This window comes from Athene cunicularia, assembly GCF_003259725.1.
Source record: "Athene cunicularia isolate RWA chromosome 3 unlocalized genomic scaffold, athCun1 chr3_part1, whole genome shotgun sequence".
NCBI lineage: Eukaryota > Metazoa > Chordata > Aves > Strigiformes > Strigidae > Athene > Athene cunicularia.
Window position 1 is genome coordinate 106,210,620 of NW_020799097.1, and position 19,667 is coordinate 106,230,286.

Here is a 19,667-nt window from a genome sequence, read left to right on the forward strand (position 1 = left end):
ACGGCCCTGGCCCTGGGCGGTCTTCGTGCAGGCGTTCGGGGTCGCCGTGCTGCTGGAGCTGTGCGAGGCCCCTCCGCTGCACGCCGGGGCCCGGCCCGGAGGCGGGGTGGAGGAGGAGGTCCGGCAGCCTCGGTGGCTCGTTCTGGTGAAAGTTGTGTATGAGTGTGTACGTACACATAGGCGTGTGTCTGTATGTGTGTGCATGTTATATACATGTGTATGTATAAATATGTATTTTTATAGGTGTGTTTGTATATATACGTGTAAAATTTAAATATGTATATGTATTTCTGCTGGCCGTTGGCATTCATGCCCACAGCCCAAGATTCTATTGGGAAATGCTCTGCTGAAAATCCCACGGAAACCAGAATTCTAACCATGAGAAAGGACAACGGGCGAAAGACGCCTTCATGGGTGTAAGGTCTCCTTCTGGCCTCCTGCAAAATCTCTGTCTGGCAGGATTGTTGATTTTTTTTTTGTCTTTTTATTTTTTTTTTTAAAAGTGCTTCTTGTCTCTCATTATGCCAGCCGCTGTGTGGGTGGCCGGGCTGGCCCTGTGCTGGGGCGGACAGTGGAGCCAGCCCAGCCTGCAGCCCCGGTGTGTACCCCTGTGCCCGGCCTGCAGCAGGGGCACCCGGGGCTCTGCGCCCCCGTGGCTGGCGGCCCCCGCTGCCCCGGGGGCTTGGGGAGGACGGGGAAACCCGCCCTGACACGGGTGTCCTTGGGTGTCCCCGGTGTGTCACCTCCAGCACCGGTTGGCTCAGGTGCCCCTGGCAGTATTGGGACCAGCATGAGTAGCTGCTGCTGTGTGTGAAGTCTGACCTGTGAGGTTTTACTGGTGGATATAGGTCTGCAGGGCTGTGGCACCTTTTTGCTGTGATGAGAAGTTGACTGCTAGTGTATTTGGGCTTAATGCTGGCAAATCCTTCTGACGCTTTTGGGGAGGGTCTGATTTTGGCTCTGCTAGCAAAATAATTGTTTGGGGCAGCATGTTGTGCTTTTCTTGTGGGGCAAAAGAAGGCAGGGCTAATTCTGCTATGCTGGCGTGCCTTAAAATGGAGAAAGCGTGCTACATATCTCTACAACTTCCCATATTATCTCGTGTTTTGTTACTTTTGCGTTCTGGGGCTGAAAGTGAACAGCATTTGCATTTGAGATGCTGTGTTGCAGGTTCCCTGTCATTTCAGCAGCATGCAAGTTCTAGCTTTATTTATTGGCTAGAACCTGTAAATCTCCCCTCCTAATTTTGGCCCTACTGCTTAAGATTTCTTAAAAGTTTTTTCCTCCTCTTTGTGATTATTACAGCTGAAACTTAGGAGAACATCAGGCTTTTGGTGTCAGCCCAAAGCTTTATCTTGATCTAAACAAAGCAAAGAAAAACTAATTTTCTTCATCTAATTGCTGGCAAAGAGAACAATATGTATAAGCAGGAATTTTAACTATCAAGTGGATTATTAAATATTCTGACAGACTGTAGCAGCTGTTCTGTGCTGTGTATTGTACTGGTATTATTTGTGATGGATGAAATGCAAAGCAAATGATTTAGGTTTGTTTGCAGTATGAAATTAAAAGGCAGACTGAGGCTAGATCCTAATGTTAGTGCAAATTGGCCCAGTTTCATCAAAATTCATAAAACTGATTTATTGTAGTTTAGGAAAGAGGTTCCTTCATGAAGGACATCGAAAAGAGAGAAATGGTGACTCCTGCTCTCCTGCAGGCTTCACAAGACTTCTATGAAGTAAGAGTCGTATTCCCACCTCAGCTGCTCTCTTACAAGAAGCACTTACTACTGACCTAGTTTTTGTCCCCTTTCATTTTTTGCCATACGTTGACAGTTTGGTCTTTTGGCTCTTAAACATCTTATGATTTTTGAATGGGACCTAATGTGCTTTCCCAGGGCAGAGGCTTTGTTCTTTTGCTCTGCTCATCCCAAAGGGTGCTATTGTGCTGGGTACATGTGTGTAAGAGTGACTAGGCTGGTCCTTCCCCTGGATGCTTAAACCAGAGCTCTCTCTAACAGCCAGCACAGCCTTGGTGCCAGATCAAAGTGCAGCTTTGCATTAGACTCCCTCCTGGGTCTGTGGTGGGGCACAGGGGGAAGGCCAGTGTTCCTGCCTCCATAAACTGTATGTCAAAGACCCCTGCCTGGCTAAGAGCCACACTGCCTTGGGTGTTGCAGACCTGAGGTGAGGGTGGGCTGCTTGTCTGGAAGTGAGCAGAGGGTTTGTCACTGTAAGGCTCAACTCTACTGGAAGGTGGCTGGCCCAGCACTCCCTTTTCCTCATGTGGGCACTGTCACTGCTCACATAGCCAGCCTGGGAGCTGGTCCTGCTGGAGCCTTGCTTTGTGATAGCTAAAGAAAACAAGTGCCTGTTGTCTTTTCAAATGAGCTAGACAGCTGATGAGCACCTGGTGTTGGCACCAGAGAGACTGAAGGTAGTGGGACAACCCCTTTGCCAGGAACATATATTTTAGTCAGTTTAAGGCAGCTGTGAGTGCAGTGTTTGAGGATCTGTTGAGGGCTGCTTGCCACAAGAGCTCCTGCAAAATCCTGTATATGTTGGGGTCTGTTTCTGTCAGCCCTTGCTGAAACCAAAGCCTTGTAAACAGGGAACAGTAAAGCTGTGTTCAGGTCTGAGTCTGCTTGCTGACCAGAAGTATTGTTGCATCTTTGCTTTAGCCCATATCCTTGTTGAGGGGGAACAGCAGAAAATGTCCAGTTTAAAAATGTTTGTATTACATGATATTCTTTTTCCATGTAATCGTGGAGGTTAGTAATTAGCACTGTGGCTTTGTTCTTGGTTTAACCCCTCCAGTGGGCATAAGTAGGGTGTTGAATGTAGGCTAATTGGCTGTCACCTCTAAATCCTCTGCAGATTTGCCCTGTTCAGATAGCAAAAATTGTGTGGCAGTTTCTTAAATAGTGGAAGAAAACGTTCTTTAATATTTTCATTGGGTTGTTAAAACCTAAATATTTGTCCCAAATTATCAGAGAGTAAATCTCTGTTCCTTCCCTGGTCTCTGACATGGGCAGAAGGCTTTAAGAGTTATTTAAATTCCATGGGTCACAGATCCTGTGGCATGCATAACTCAGCCTGTTCACAGATCCAGAAGTATGTAATGATTGAATGACTTTATATGCCTGACTTCTTTAAAGGACTATATCCTATAACTGAACCAGAATCTAGGTTCTCAGCTGTAAATTGTGAGTCCTCACATGATCAGTTGGAAGAGTGTTTTAAGCACCTAGAGCGGAGACTTTGGGCTCTGTAAAAAATAAGCACACAAATGCAGGTGTTAGGCAGTTCACTCAGTAAGAACACAGTATTTCTGTGAAGCTGACAGGCCTGGCTTGAGGGCTACCCCTGCATTTATGTGAAACATAACAAATAACTGTAACACTTTTATTGCTAAAAGAGAAACAAAATGGTATGAAAAAGCTTGAAGAGAAGGCAGGGGAGGAACAGATGTCTGAAAAATGTTTCACTTGGGCAGACTGAGTTGACATTCTAAAATTTCTTGAGGGTGCCAGATGTGTTGAGGGGGTTGTGAAAGAAAGGAGAATCTCCCACTCCTCCCTCCAAAGTGAATTTCAGTTTCTTTAGTGAGAAGCAAGAATATCTCACAGATCTTCACAGTATCCACTCTGACCTCTCAAGCTGGCTGGTAGACAATGTAGTGTACTGGTTGGACTGTGAAGACATGATTCAGGTTTAAGTGACTGTGTCCAAGTCACATGGCTTCTTCAGCTTCCCCTTCTGAGCTGGATATATTGAGATACATGAGCTTGGGTACAATAATGCAAAGGATAGAGATGTTCTTGTAGCTATTACAATTTACAAGCTTTACAATGCATTAGAGGTCTGGTTTTGCTTATGGACAGGTAGTTGAGAAGCAGGTGACTGAATTACTCTGATTTACTCCAGTTGCTTTGTTAAGCTGACTTAATACTAAAAGGAATTTTCCTATCACCTGCCTTTAGAGCTTCCTGAAATCCTGGCTTTAGGGCTGTTCTGCAGTATCTGGGGCAGTGTACCTTCTTTCTCTGGTGTCTAGAAAGAAGAGCTGTTCCTTTCCTTTCTGCACTGTGCCATTGCTTTGCTTTTTTTTTTTTTTTTTTGGTAGGTGGAAAGAGGCCATACATTCCTAGCCCCCACTTTTATCCTCCAAGTTATTGCCCTTCCAAGTAGTTTTGCTTTTAATCACAAGGAAACACATGGGGGGAAAAAGTGGCTCTCCTAAGGAAACAGGTCCTTCCCCTTCTACACAAACCTCCCCTTGTCCATGGGCAGAGAGAACTGCTTATAAAATTAATCTGGTTAATAAATATTCATAACAGAGAAGACAGCATGTAACTCCTGGTTAGTGGCTTATGTGAAGTTAAGGCTCCAGGTTACTAAGAATGTTATGCTACCTGCCGATGCTTGCGGGAGTGTTGTGTAAGATCTGAGCTCTTACCTTTCTAGCAGGCAGCCATCATTAGAGGTGAAGCATAGAGGCAGCAACTGTGAAAGCTGTGGCAAAGAAAACTCACTGAATTGCTTCAGTGCTGCATTTTGCTGTTCTCCCTGACTGCAAAAGTCACAGTGACTTGAACTGAACAGGCTGTCGTGCCTGGGGTAACAGCAGGCTAAATCTGTTGTTTAGAAGGAGATGGAGTTACTTAGCATGCTGTATCCTCCCTACTGAAACTGTGCCTCCTCTTCAGACTTCCAGTTGTTTGCATTGTCATGTTCACTGTTTGTGTTCCTTCTGCTCTGCTTGTCCCCTCAGCTTTGATTAGTGCTTGGCTGTTGCCTTCCTGAGTGCTCCCTAGGAAAGTGACGATGATCACCTTCATGAACAACTCGGACAGTGAGGAGGAGGCCTGCAATGAGAGAACATCGCTGATGTCTGCAGAGAGCCCTCCAGTACCCTCCTATCAGGATGGCCTGCAAGCTTCAGAAGCAGGGGAAGCGCAGGCACGTAGGGTAGGTGTGCATCCTTCTTTGGGAGTGAAGAAATGGGGTGTGATGATAGATACAGTCCTGCTAGCCCTCAGTCCCTCCCAGCAGACTGGCTTCGAGGACTGGTTCCTAGGACTGGCTTTGGCCAGTGTTGTTTCTCTGGTGTCGCTCTCAGCCAGCAGCAGCAGTACCTGTTCCCATTTCCTCCACTGTGACTTTTTCCCCCCTTTTTATTTCCATGTATACTCCTCCCTTTTCCTTTTGGTAAAGATCCAGGCCTTATGGCCTTTGTTAAAGAATCGGGACCTGATGGATATATGACTCTTACAGGATATCCTTTTCAGCCTTCTTGTTTTGCCAGGAACCCTTTGTCTGCTCTGGTCAATTGCAGCAAATATTAGAACAGAACCTAGTCCTGCTGCCAGCAAAGCAGCAGGGTAAAGCAAGCACAGCATTGCTGTGGGGGGAGGAACCGGTCAAGCTTATGCCACCTCAGATGACATTATTGCTATCTCAGTTCTGGGCATCTTGCTCTTCACGTGCATGTGTCCATCTATGTATTTGCACTTGAAGAGGCTCTTAGATATTCATGGTTTAAAAATTGCACTACAGCCTGTTTGCAATGGAATTTCTAATTGTATTGTTGGTACCTTTCTGTTAGGAACAAGTTGATATGCTGTGGTGACCTACAGCAGCCTCATGAAATATGATGGAATAAAGCTTTGAACACAAAGAAAATAAGCGTCTTATATATTTGCTAATATTTCTTTTCAGAAAAGGCGAACAGGTAGCAACCGTAGCCCTAACAATATTGCTGATGGGGAAATGTCTGACTCGGGTGTTCCAGTGAGAGAAAGCGCCTTGGAAAATGAAGAGGAGGAACTGACTCTGAAATATGGAGCAAAGCATGTAATCATGCTCTTTGTGCCTGTCACGCTTTGTATGATTGTTGTCGTCGCCACCATAAAGTCAGTGCGCTTCTATACGGAGAAAAACGGGCAGCTGTAAGTGGGGTCTTCAAAACAGCCTCTGAGTACCTGGGATCCCTAGCTTTACACATACGTTCCAAGCACGCGGGTCTGTGCACACAGAGTGCTTCCTTGGCAGGTTAGGAGGATCTTTACACGGCTAAAGGTGGCTGTGTCAACAAAGATCTTAAAGTATGCTACGTTCATCTGTGTAAGTTTTTTCCGTACTTGCATTATACTGATTCATTAGCACTGTCATTAGGGCACCCTAAGCGAAGCCTGTGAGCAGCATAATCATGAAGTTGCTTCATACTGCAGCATAAAAGGCCCAGGCTGAGCTCCTAGTCTGTGCTCTCGCTAGCTGGCAGCAATCAGGGAATAGCATGTTCATTTGGATGAGTGTCTCATTTCCTGATGACATTTCTGTTCCTGAAGACTCATGGTGTGGATACATAATTCCATCCAGCTCTTGCTGACTATGCCTGAAGAGCACCCCTGGGGCTCTAAATGCACTTCATGCGTCGGGTAGAGAAACGGGGACTGTGGTCCCTTGAACTGAACCAAAGGTAACAACACGGGGGTGCAGGGTGATGAGAGAGGATAAAAGTCCAAGATTCTCCTATCAAGTGTGGAAAGAAAGGGTGCCCCCGTTAGAGGACAGCACTTGGGATGTATCCTTATAATTATCATGGAGAGGATCCAGAGCATGCAATAAAAATTCGTGGCCTGGAGAGAAGTTACTAAAGTTAAATGAAGTCATTTACACTCCAGGTCTCTTTGTTTAGAGCTCTGCTAGCCACAGCTGCTCTGCAGGAATGCGCTTTTGATAGCGCTAATCTTTAGTTGATAATTAACTGGAGCTCAGCCCCTTCAGAGGCTACATCTCTGTTTGCTGTCCTTGGCAGTCATACCTCCCTTTCTTTCCCACACACAGAGGGGTCTGGTTTTATCTTGGGGCAGTTAGAAGAGAATATATATAATTATATGGCTTTTGCTTTATACTGCAGGATCTACACCCCTTTCAGTGAGGATACCACGTCTGTGGGCCAGCGCCTCTTGAACTCGGTGTTGAACACCATCATAATGATCAGTGTCATTGTTGTAATGACTGTGTTCCTAGTTCTGCTCTATAAATATCGCTGCTACAAGGTAAAGTGTTCATGCCAGAGCCTTTTTCACCTGTATGCTGTGAACTTGAGTTCAAGTTGGGCTTGTGTGTCAGTGACAACTACAGGCGCTGTGCTGGCTAGTCCACATCTTGGTCACAGCAATAATCATACTGTACAGAAGCCATTGTCAGTGGTGGTAGAGCTGTGCCCCTGAATTATGCTTTGCTTTTATTTTGTCACTAATGGTAGGCTCTTAAAAACGACGCCTGTTCCTTTGGTTAGTCAGGTCAGAGTCTTCTCCATCCGATCAAAAAGTCCTGTTGTTTGTACTTATGGACTAAGTTGTACTATTTACTGCAAATGCATTCTCTTAAGAAGTCTTAGGCAAGCTTTGTGGGAACTGGTATTCTTCCTGCTTGTGGAGGCTTGGAGGGAGAGGTACATGCAGGTTTTGTGGTGGCCAGGGAGTTGTTATATGTGGTACTGGCCCATCATTTGAGTACTGGCCATTGCTGCTTTCTAAACTTGGTTCTGAGATGGATTTATTGTACAGCCTTTTTCAAACTACTCCTCTTCCTCCCCCTCCCCCCCTCCAAGCAGAGAGAACATGCTTACCTGTCTAAGCTAGCAGCCAGCGTAGGAACCAAACACCAAGCGATAAAATATAAAATGAAAGAGTTTGAGAGAATGGGGAGCAACTGGCTGTCCCTTTTCTCTTACTGGCAGTGGGGAAGGCAGGGTCTTTGGACACTGGAGGAGTGCCAAAGGAGACTGTTGGACAATAGGAAGCTGTGTCAGTAGTGCATGCAGTGCTGCGACCTGCTGCAGGAGTAACAGCCCTTTCAATCACTGTCTCTTCTTGCCCTTGATAGTTCATCCATGGCTGGCTGATCCTGTCCTCTTTGATGCTGCTCTTCCTCTTTACCTACATATATCTCGGGTAAGTGGGAATGGTGCCCCTGGCAGTTTGGGGCTCCTTCACCTCTTTGCAGAAAATCCCCAACTTAAGAAAAGGAATGTCTCTCCTTTTCCAAATGGAGGTTTAAGAACTGTTAGAAGGGGATAGCTTTCTTTTTTAAAAAATGGAAAATGAGGTCTTTAATAGGCAATGCCTGATTTTTTTTTTTAGTGTCTACCCTACAAAAATCACTGGGAAGCAATACTGTGAGCATGAAACGAACAGGCTGAACCTTGTGATACAGAGGTCCTGAATTATACATTGAGAAGCAAGTGGAAAGGAACTTTATGTGCTGAATTGGTTCTCTGATTTGTCTTGCCTTTTTCTGAGACTATATTGTTTTAAGCTCATTCCCTTAGCTCCCAGCTCAGGTAGAACCTGCAAGTGACACTTATTAAGACTTTTCATTTTTAACTGTAAGCATCATGTGTCTGGTGGGATGACTCTTGCATGACAACTTTGCTGCAGACAGTCATGTAGCTGTAGGCCTGTGTTCACTTAAGACTTGAAATCCTGCCTGCTCAAACCCTTGGAATCACTGTTTGACCTCAGGACTAAGGCAGTGTGGTGATTTTCTGCACACACAACACGTCCATCTCCTGCAGGAGGAGCAGAGAGTTAACAGCAGCTGTTGGCCACAAGGCAGGTTCCTCTCTCATGAGGAGAGCTGCTTCTATCCTGCTTTCTCCTGGTGTAGTAGGAGGCCTGTTTGTTTAACCACAGCTAATAGGATGCCTTGTGTGTCAGTTGCTTTTATTGCTTAGCTAAATTTTCTTGTTGTATTCCAGTGAAGTACTGAAGACATACAATGTGGCCATGGACTACCCCACTCTCTTCTTAGTCATCTGGAATTTTGGAGCTGTTGGAATGATTTGCATCCACTGGAAAGGTCCCTTGCAGCTCCAGCAAGCGTATCTCATTATGATTAGTGCTCTAATGGCACTGGTTTTCATTAAGTATCTACCTGAGTGGTCAGCATGGGTGATTCTAGGTGCAATCTCCATCTATGGTAAGTCTGGGTTGTGACTCTCAAGGTGTGCTTCATCAAGTTACACAGTCCTGAGATTGCCTCAGAGTATGTCGTTCAGAAAACAACTTTATGGTGCTAACAGCTTTAGAAAGAGCCAGATGGGCAGTTAAGTTGACTCCCTGGCTTGTCTCTTGCTAACTTGTTTATGTCAGTACTGTGCTCCTACCATGTTTTTTAAAGTGGAACACCGAGTCAGGGAGGTACTGAACTGCATCTACTGCATGGGTAGAGGTGGTTGGATTTTTATCAGTAGCAACCTGACAGTCTTGCAGGTTTTGTTTACAGTTATCAAGAGATCATGGATTTTTGGTATGAGTTACAAGTATCAAGAGAACCTGCAGAACAAGAGGCAGCTGGGAGGTAATATTCAGATTGGTGAGGAGCTCTGATGAGGAGAGAGGGTAGGCAAAGAGAAACTGGACCCAAAGGCCTTCATTCATGTGAAAAATAGAGTCAGAGTATGTAGCGATGGATTGTGGAATGTGAACAAAGTACCCTCAGTTGTCCTGTAATTAAATTTAACACCTTGATGTAATACTGTCATCTATTTTCAAAGAAATAATGTGGTATTCTCAAGAGGCTTTTTACAGAGTTAGCACAGTGAAAACTCTTATTACTACATTAAGTCTTGGGGATGGTATTTTAAGTGAACAACATCTTCAGGGAATAGAACAGTAGAGTTATGCTGAGTGGCAGAAACTGCCAGGAAATCATTCAGTTAATATTGATAGGTGCAGTTTTGAGGGGAGAAGAGCTTTTTTTAAGATAAAGAATGTAAAATACGCATGATAATTTGACATGAGATTGTCTGGCCCTTTTCTTTTTGCAGATCTGATGGCTGTTCTCTGTCCCAAGGGGCCACTGAGAATGCTGGTAGAAACTGCACAGGAGAGAAATGAGCCCATTTTCCCCGCATTAATATATTCCTGTGAGTATGATTAGAATGTTAATGTTTTTAGTCAGATTAAACTCATAACCTATTTCTGTGTTAAACCAAAGAGCACTATGTTAGTTACTTCCTTGCCCTAAGAATGGTGTTCATTTATGTTCTGGAACAGGCCATTTGTAGAAGGCCTTGTTTATCAGTTACAGTTGTGTCAACTCTAATTAGCCAAAGGCAGCCCACACTTGCCTTGTGAAGCTGAAATGTTCAAAAGTAGATTTATCCTTTCGTGAATACTGTGCAGAACATGCCCTTTGTTCTGCATACAAAAACCTGTGTTAGGTTGACGGTAGTGTTTGCAAAGTTCTGTGAATAAATGATGCTCACTCAATACACTTACTACTTATGCATACACTTTATAGACACACTTCAAATGTGTAATGAGCTTCCATTCTTCCCATAGCACCCTCTTGTTCTGTGTACTATATGGATGTCAGTGCTTAGAATATATGTGTTATTACTCATTGTGTGGATGTTCACTTTGTAAAGGGCTCTATTCAGGTATTGCTCTGCCAACAGAATCAATTGTCTTTTCCCTGGCTTTCTCTAGCTGTTTAACTCTGATGGTGTCTGGTACACCTATCTACAAATGCATATATGTGCTTAAGATTAAGATAGTTGGAAGGCAGGTGACTCAACACTCGCGGGACCTGGGCTCAAGTGCTTCATGGAACTCAGTGGCTTTTTCATTACATTGTTAAGACCAATGGGTGTTTCCAAATGTTGGGTGCTAAGTTGAAGATGCCTACAACCTGATGGAATAATTTAATGTTATATAAATGCTTTTATATGTTCCAAGCAGAGCTTCTGTTCGCTTCAGCTGACCTCCCTTTTACTGGAGATGCTGTTATACTGACCTGAGACAAACTAGATGAAGTCTCTCACATGTCTGAGTTAATGAAGAGTTTATCTAAAGGAGAATGCAATTCAACAAATACTAAATACTGAACAAAAAGTTCCTGTGCAGAACATCAGAGTCTCCATTGCAAGACCACAATCTGTGGCTCCCTCCTAGATGGAAAAATATCACCTTAGCTGAGCTTGTAGTGGAAAAGCAGGCACTATGTTTGCCTTGGCTTATTTTGTTTAGTTTAGCTTCTATAAAAACAGGAAGACTGATGTATGCTTAAATAAACAGCTGATTTGAGTTCCCTTCCACTGATTTCAGAATGGTTTGTATTCCTTTTTAATTTAGGGATCCATCTCCAGAATAAACCCTCAAACATCCTTCAGTTGTTCTTGGAACCAAAACAGAAATAGCCAATATTTTGACAGGAAAGAACCAAAACAAATACCCAGAGAGAAAACTAGCACTCTAACTTCTGCATGCCCCTCACTTGTGTGTTTTACCTTTAGCAGAACATGAGGAGTAAGCTGTGTAAATTAGCCTCTGGTTAACTTTTGTACTACCATCATTTCCTGCGCAATATTTTATTTGAAGAAAAGAGCCAGAAACCAGGAAGAAAAGGAAGAATATGAGGACCCTAGTTCTGCATCTTTGCTTTCTCTACTCTACAGAGAAGACTATACTGACTCTTAGCTATTTGTGCTCTAGGACTTTCTTAAAAACTGAATGGATGCACTGCCTTAATTTTCTCACACTTTGCCTTCTAAGCACCTAGGGAAACCAACTAAGAGTGTGTTAAAAGCATTTGCAGGGATAAGGATTTGTATTTTCAGGGACAGCTAAATACTCAGCTCCTCTGAGCTATAGTGACTGATGTTTTACACAGATGATTACTTTCTTTCTCTCTTCTAGCTGCCATGATGTGGACAGTTGGAATGGCAAAGCCAGACACGGCAGCAAGAGGACTGAGTCAGCAGACGTGGGATGCAGGTTTGCTTGCATGTCACTCTTCTATACAGAGCACTGTCCCATGGAAATAATGTGTATGTTTGGGACTGCAAGTAAATGTAAGCCCCTGAGTCCTGATGGATGCGGGTTTTTTCACTGTTGTTACATTAGTTGCAGAACTTGGTGATGTTTTGAAACCTGCTGTTAGGACTGGCAGCAAACATGGCCAGACAAGTAGGAAGCTCCAGTATTCAGGCTGCTTTTACTTAAACAACCAAACAAAAAACCACATGGAAGTGTTGTTCAACACGCATCTTCAGAAGTACTGAAGTCAAAGCTGGAAGTGGCTAGTGGAGTTTTATATTTTTACTGTCTGGGTATGGTAAATTACAACATAGACTCAGAAATATCAGAGAGTGGTTTGGGTTGGAAGGGGCCTTGAATATCAGCTAGTTCCAAACCCCCTGCCATGGGCAGGGACACCTTCCACTAGACCAGGCTGCTCAAAGCCCCGTCCAACCTGGCCTTGAACACTGCCAGGGAGGGGGCAGCCACAGCTTCTCTGGGCAACCTGTTCCAGTGCCTCACTGCCATCACAGGAAAAGAATTTCTTGGTATATCTAATTGGACTCTACCCTCTTTCAGTTTAAAACTGTTACCCCTTGTCCTATAACTACGCTTCCTGATAAAGAGTCCCTCCCCATCTTTCCTGTAGCCCCATTAAAGCACTGGAAGGCCACTATAAGGTCTCCCTGGAGCCTTCTCTTCTCCAGGCTGAACAACCCCAACTCTCTCAGCCTGTCTTCATCAGGAAGGGGCTCCAGCCCCCTGATCATCTTTGTGGCCTCCTCTGGACCTGCTTGAGCAGGTCCATGTCCTTATGTTGGGGGCCCCAGAGTTGGACACAGCACTGCAGGTGGGGTCTCATGAGAGCTGAGTAGAGATGGAGAATCCCCTCCCTTGACCTGCTGGCCACACTTCTCTTGATGCAGCCCAGGACACACTTGGCCTTCTGGTTGGGCCTGACTCTATTCATCAGTGTAAGGATACTCTTGGCTTTCTGGGCTGTGAGCACACATTGCTGGGTCGTAGTCAAATATAATGCTGATGAGCTGGTGAACTTAAGTGTGTGGCAGCATGTTGCATTGAGGCCACTGCCATGGAGCAGACATGCTTTTACCTAGCAGTAAGTGCAATATGGCTTACCCTGCCCAGGAGAACGAATGTCTTTTCATTTACCCTTGGGTAAAGGCTTATGTTTGGGCAGTTACCTAACACTAGCTGATGTGTTCCAAGTTTACAGGTTGGTCCTGTGGTAATTTGTGTGCCTTTGACTTTATCTTCTTGAAATGCAAGTTAAACTGCAGCTCTAAGGTGATTGAGTAAAACCTGACTTGTGGTGTTGTGAGGATTTCCCATTTTGTCCTGCTGCACTTCAGAGATGACAGTACCTTTTTACGTTATATCAATATATGTATGCTAAGGTTTGCTAACTGAACATGCTGCTTATTTCAGGATAAAGCAGCTGACATACTAACAAACCACAGGGACACAATCCTGCTTTGAAACTGGGCACATAGCAGGCACAAACTACATGCTGAGGTGTACAGAATGCCTCTGTGGAAGCTCTGCGTGTCCCAGAGCAGTGTCTGCTTCTGCAACAGCAGAAGCATCCTGTCAGACTGATGTGGACTGGAAAGTTTGTATGAGTGCTTCTGAAAAATAGGCACTGTCAGAGTAATATATCACAGACTGGCTGCTTCCAAAAGGAAGAGCTATGTTAGATGTGTTTAATAGTGGGGTGTGTGTGTATCTGTGGCCAATTAAATGTGTCCACTTTCTACATGTGAACACGCAGGTCCAATGTCAGTGTGATTCAGGGCAGAACTTTTTTTATAAATGGCAGTCCTCTTAGTCATCCATTTTTGTCATATGACCAGTTAGGGAGCACCTCCACCCCAAAGATATAACAATGTGGGAATGCATATTAACTTCACTTGGTTTTACTTGTCATTCTAGCCTCTGCAGAGCAATGCTGTGTATGTACTCACTTGTTAAAGCCATTGAACTCCTGGGTAGCTGCCAAAGCTGCTGTGAACATGTACTCTTCTGACTGTTTCAAATAATAGCATGTGTTTTCCTCAAAGCCACTAAATGTCTCTGCTTGAACTGGTCCTGATGATCACACTTCCAAGAAACAAAGGGCTTACCCATTCCAGAGAAGCTTCACAGAAGCGTGGCTTTCATGCATTAAAATAAGTTATAAATGTAGCTACCTTTTGTGTTTTTTGTTTTTGGGTTTTTTTTTGTCTGTTGCTCTTGGCCTATTTCTGTGGAACCAAGCTGAAGATGGGAGAGAGAACCACAGGAGCCCTTCACATGCAGACTCTCAGATGTCGGAGACGAGGAGTCCTGTTCCAACCCGCCCTATCACTTCTTTAGAAGAGCTCGAGGAGGAGGAAAGTAAGGGAAGCTTTATACCTTGTTTTTAGTGTAGTCGGAGGCAGAGCCTGACGTCTTTACTCCTTGTGGTTAACACTCTGGTACCCAGTTTGGTCTAATCACAGTTAATTTGAAGAGTTGTAACTTGAGTAACAAAGATCTTGAGTCTGACTGTGTTACTACTTGCTGCTGCAGAATCTGTTCTGGGAATGTGGTTCCTGTAACATCTCTTGGCTACAATTTAAACAGTTCCTTCTTCCCCTTGCCTCCCATCCCACTCCATCCTCACACTTCTTCAGCTGGTGGTACATCTGTAAACCAGCCCAGGGAAGCACCTCAAAGAGTGATGCTGAGCAAAAATAACTGTGAGAGAGGGGCCTGGAAGTCTCAGCCTGCTTAGTATATGTGTGGGATACTGAGGTTCCAGGTTGGTAGCCTGGACTAGGAAGGAACCTTCACCTTCTCCCTAGGGGACAAGAATTTGTTCAGGAGGAAGCAAAATGAGATGAGCAGAATTAACACTTGTTTTCTTTTTCCCCTTCTCTCAGGGGGTGTGAAGCTGGGCCTTGGAGACTTCATATTTTACAGTGTGCTTGTTGGGAAGGCAGCTGCTACAGCTAGTGGAGACTGGAATACTACGCTGGCATGCTTTGTAGCCATTCTCATAGTAAGTGAGCAAGTTTTGAAAAAACCTCTGTTACACCCTGTTTAGCATGGCAGTGTTGCCAGAAGTACCAGCAGCTGAGCACTGCTAAATCACTGCAGGTAACATGCTGGGTATTTAGGAGAAACCACCCAGTACTTTGTCTATAAAGACAGGCTTTAAACAGCCACTGAAGCTGAATGATATGGACTCGTCAGAGCAGAGCCAAGCGTGGAGATGGTGGGGGTGAAACAGCCACAGGAAGTTACAGTTGAACTGTTAGTGTGTTTGCTTCAGCATTAAAAGACTGGGGACTTCTGTGGGCCATGAGAGTCAATATGAAGTCCACATTGATTAGCAAGTATAGTAGAAAAGGTTATCTCCCTTAGGCTAAGGAGAACTGCTAGATAAGAGCATGAAGACCTATCCTGTTCTGGGGTTCGAGCTGGAAAAACTACGAAGGAAGGAGACTTAAAAGTCCATGGGAATTATCAGTAAAAGCAGATGATGATCATACTGTAACTGCTAAAGGACTCGGTCCTGCAAGTTTTAATGACCACACACTGTTGAGCTTTCACCTAGGTAGAAAATAATAACTAGGAACATGCTGTTTACATTAGCATCCTCATGGAAACTAACCAGAAAAGCAATGGCAGGATTTTTAGACGGTAAAAGAAAGTGAATTATTGTGTCCTTGGGCCTCCATTTCCCCATTTAGATCCCAAGGATAGTGAAAGACAGTGACTTGTGAAGATCATGAATCAAAAAGCATGAAAACTAGAGATGAGCTAACTTAGTGTGTTGAGTGTAGCTTTCCTACCTCCCAGGTCAGAGAAACCTATAGGATTACTTGGTTCCATATTCTGGGGTCTTGCACAGGGTCCCTTTGATAGAGGAAATGTTTTCTCTTGTCTGTCTGTGAGGCCAAGTGCCCCATTCTGTTTTTTTTACGGTGCTGTTAAAATTTGTTCTGTCTCCTTTTGCAGTTTCATAATCCTGTTGCTATGTAGCTTTCTGGTTCCCAAAAATATCCCTGCAGTGTCCCAGCAGTGAGCATATCTTTAAATGTAGATGTGAACTAAGGAGCAGGTGTAGGCCAGATATGATCCCTGAGCTACTGGCTCAGTTGGATTGTAATCAAACCTGCAGTTTAGAAACACTGATGTAAAAGAAATAATTAAAAAAAAATATATATATTACTGTCTGCTGATCTTCAGCTAGTGGATATTTTTGGAGTCTATTTTTTGTCTCTGAAGTTTTGTCATCATGGAGGAATTTAAAAGGGCTCAGATGAGAGAAGGAATCCACACCTAAATGCCATATGGTCTACCCAAAATGTACAAAAGCTTTCACATGTGCTACAATAAACAGATCTTGGCCTGCTATGCAGATAAAACCAGAATTGCCTATCATAGTAAGCAGTCCAGTCCAAAGAACAGCAGTGGATATTTTGTTTTTTGTTTCTTTTTTTTAAATTTTTTAATCCCAAGAGACCTTGAAAACTAGGAAGGTGTTAGAAGTACATGCTGCTGTGTATTAGAGTCCTGCAGTGAAACTCCTTATCTGTACATTCATGAGGATTTAAATGCTTTTCTCTGCTGGATCAGTACTTCATAAGTAATAGCATAGAACAAGATGTAAAATAATCTGTGAATAAATTAACCTCTCAGGGTCAGCTGTATGTCATCAGAGAACTGTGCTAAAGATAAAAATACCTGGCCAACTTGTGTGAAAGGTGAAGCTGTGAGCACATGTACCTCATGCCACTGGTAGCTTCAATGGCTGTACAGTGTATACAGCTTATTGTTTGTATATTAGGTTGTTGATGACAGATACATTTCTGGGCTTCTTACTGTATCTCCTTGTGTTTTTATTCTCTTCCCTCTGGCAGGGTTTATGCTTAACTCTTCTATTACTGGCTGTTTTTAAGAAAGCATTGCCTGCTCTTCCCATCTCCATCACCTTTGGCTTGGTCTTTTACTTCTCGACGGACAACCTTGTTCGACCATTCATGGACACCCTGGCCTCCCATCAGCTGTATATTTAGAAGAAGTGGGAGTTAGAGGATTCTCCTTAAAGTTTTGCTGTGAACTATGGTACACTGTTTGGAGTAAGTCATAAAGTTTTACACTTAGTGCCATATATTTCTAAGGAAAACACTAACTCTGTGACATAATGGGTACTGAAAAATCCAATAGTTACATGTTGAACTGAGATTTTTCACAGGACTCTTGGACTCCAGTGAAAACCGTGGCTCATTGCTGATGTCAGAGCATTACTTTTATGTTATTTGATGTGCAAACTGGCTGTTGCAAACACAGAAATGTTTATGTAGCATGTGACACTAGAGAGGTGAAGGGTCTGATCTGTGCTTCCAGAAGCCAAGGTGTTTTAGCCCTGGAATTGCAGTCAAGTTTAACTGTATTCCAGAGTTTCTCACACTTTTGAAGTGGTGTGGAGACATGTGGTGCAAGTAAATCATACCTGTAATTAGAAAAGCATAGCAGCCAGCATGCACGGAACAGAGTAGTGCGTTACACCTGGTCATGAGCATTAGAGAAGTGAGGCTGAACTTCGTAAGCTGGCCTCCGGGCACACGACTTCTGTTGGAATTGCCCCAAATGCCTTTTTCTTCTGACCTTAGACATAGTGAGCCATGACGGATCTAGACAGGATGTCAGTGGTGGGATGTTTAAACATCAGGCTCCTGGTTCTGAGCGTATCCACCACTGCAGGTAACAGCTGATGAAGGCAAAGCTGCCTGCTCTAGCGCATCATATCCTCAACGTGGGAAAACAGATACTTTTTTCCTGTCTCCTCCCAGCATTTTATCTTTTTGGAAATCTTTTTCTGGGTCCATGATAGAATCCTCATATCGCCATAAAGTGGAAATTACTGCACAACTCCAGTAAATCAGACCTGTGACTTCTTGTGTGTATTTCTGGTCTCATTTCTGTGCATTATTTTAACTATTCCAAAGGAGGATTTACCTTCCCTTTATGAAGAGGTCCTCTTACACTGATTGAGACTTGGTTTACCTAGCTTTTGGTACTGTTTAAAGATTATTTTTTAATTACAAATTTTAAAATAGGTATTTGCTGTCAAAGGGACTGTTGGAAATACCCTGTCATAGTTTGTATCAAAACGGGGTGTGTGTGCAAACTTTAATCAGCTGTTATGTTATTCTGCATAAGGCATCGTTAATGCTAGGAATATTTACACACCCTCGAGTGAATTAATTTAAAAAAAAATCACAGTGCTTGTTGACAATAAAAAATACAGATTTGACTGAACCTTACTGTTTTCTCCACCGTTTAAAATAATTTTACTTCTACTCCAAGAGTGAGTTTTTCAGAAATAGCCAAATTACATGTTTGGTTTTTTTTTCCTTGAGTAGCTCTGTTACACAAACATGCTCTGTTTTATCTGACAGCTGATCAATATCTGTGTTTCAAAATGTAACATTATGCAAGGTTTTGTGAATAATGCAATGTCATTGAGAGATCCAGAATTTAATCTCTACAAATACTTTTTTAGATAATGCTTTGAACTACGCATTTTTAAGGTGGTGCTTTTTTCAATAGACTTGTTCAAGCTAATCTACTTTGATATTTAACAGGGACCTCACACAGGTGATTCAAACAAATTTTTAAAAAGCACATAAGGGTTTTTTACAAGTTGCATGTGCCTCAGTTGGGACAAGTAATTAATTCTTGCTCTTTGTTTTCTGTCCTCATTTCTTACATTTGCAATGTTTGGACTTAACAGCTGCAGACTAAAAGGTATTTCCTTTGGAAACGTAAATCACTAGAGCTCTGTCTGCTGTTTTTTAAGTTTTATGTGAGAATTCATTTTTCTGTTTGTTTAGGATTATTTTTTTTTTTTTAAACTAAACCAGTTAAGGGGCCAAGTCAGCATACAGTCACTTGGAAACATGATTTTACTGTGTGAATTGCATGGTGTAGAGAGGATGTGAAAGATTTATACATACTGGAAGAAAAATCCTGCTTGGTTTAACAGGGTTGTAGCATATTGTTAGAAAAAAAATTGTTTCTATGAAAGCAGAGTTGAAATCTGAAGGAAATTGGGGGGTACCTTCAAATATTGAAGGATCACTACTGGAGCTGGTGGTTTTCTGCAGATTTGTGCTTGCCAAAGATTGGCCTTCCACCATGCAGTTCTGTGTAACTTAAAAATTGTTATTTAAAAGGCAACTGCGCAACAGATTCTGTCAGTGCAACAAAATGTATTGTCCTGGTGAGTGATAGGAATATATCATGTATATACTGGAGTGGTTTTAATTGTGTAAAAGTTCGTATGTATTTACTACAAATAATATATATTCATTTTGTGTATATGCACACATACATACAAGCTTTAAAATTATATTGAGTGATTTCTCATCTCATTGGACATTTTCACCTGTGCATAAAGTGAAGTTTTGTTTGTGATGTTAACATTGTGCAGCATGGCCTAAGATGTGAAAATGGAGAGGGCAGGATTTACTGTACTCCCTAGCTGGCTACTACATGAGATGCTGACTGTCAGTGACTTTGCTTTGCTTATTCAAATTGCCTTGTCTATTGTGTTCATTCACTAATTCCAGCTTGCTGCATGCTCTGCTGAACTGCAGTCTCTTTCACCCTGAAGAAACCCTAATACTCCCACTGATGCACATCCCTGAAAAAGTACAGCTGTCAGGTAGGCAGGGGTGACACCCATCTTGATGCAGATGTCACTCAATGGCCTGAAGTCCTATAGGAGATGCCATGTGTTGGCATTTTCCTACATGATCCCTGTCACACCCACCCCTTCTCTCCAGTCTAAAATGAG

At 43.2% G+C, this 19,667-nt stretch overlaps 1 protein-coding gene across 2 annotated transcripts in view; it reads left to right on the forward strand.

The window, feature by feature from the left end:
• Nucleotides 1-19,201, forward strand: part of PSEN2 (presenilin 2) — a 19,360-nt gene extending 159 nt beyond the window's left edge. Inside the window, exons 2-11 of one of the 2 annotated variants that reach the window (XM_026846498.1) lie at nucleotides 4,774-4,970; nucleotides 5,721-5,950; nucleotides 6,922-7,063; nucleotides 7,896-7,963; nucleotides 8,770-8,990; nucleotides 9,841-9,939; nucleotides 11,714-11,791; nucleotides 14,093-14,212; nucleotides 14,740-14,858; nucleotides 16,726-19,201. In XM_026846498.1, coding sequence (XP_026702299.1) covers nucleotides 4,827-4,970; nucleotides 5,721-5,950; nucleotides 6,922-7,063; nucleotides 7,896-7,963; nucleotides 8,770-8,990; nucleotides 9,841-9,939; nucleotides 11,714-11,791; nucleotides 14,093-14,212; nucleotides 14,740-14,858; nucleotides 16,726-16,881 — 1,377 coding nt within the window. In that variant the 5' untranslated portion in view covers nucleotides 4,774-4,826 and the 3' untranslated portion in view covers nucleotides 16,882-19,201. The remainder of the gene's footprint in view (nucleotides 1-4,773; nucleotides 4,971-5,720; nucleotides 5,951-6,921; nucleotides 7,064-7,895; nucleotides 7,964-8,769; nucleotides 8,991-9,840; nucleotides 9,940-11,713; nucleotides 11,792-14,092; nucleotides 14,213-14,739; nucleotides 14,859-16,725) is intronic. The other variant, XM_026846499.1, reaches the window with a different exon arrangement.
• The last annotated feature ends 466 nt before the right edge of the window (nucleotides 19,202-19,667 follow it).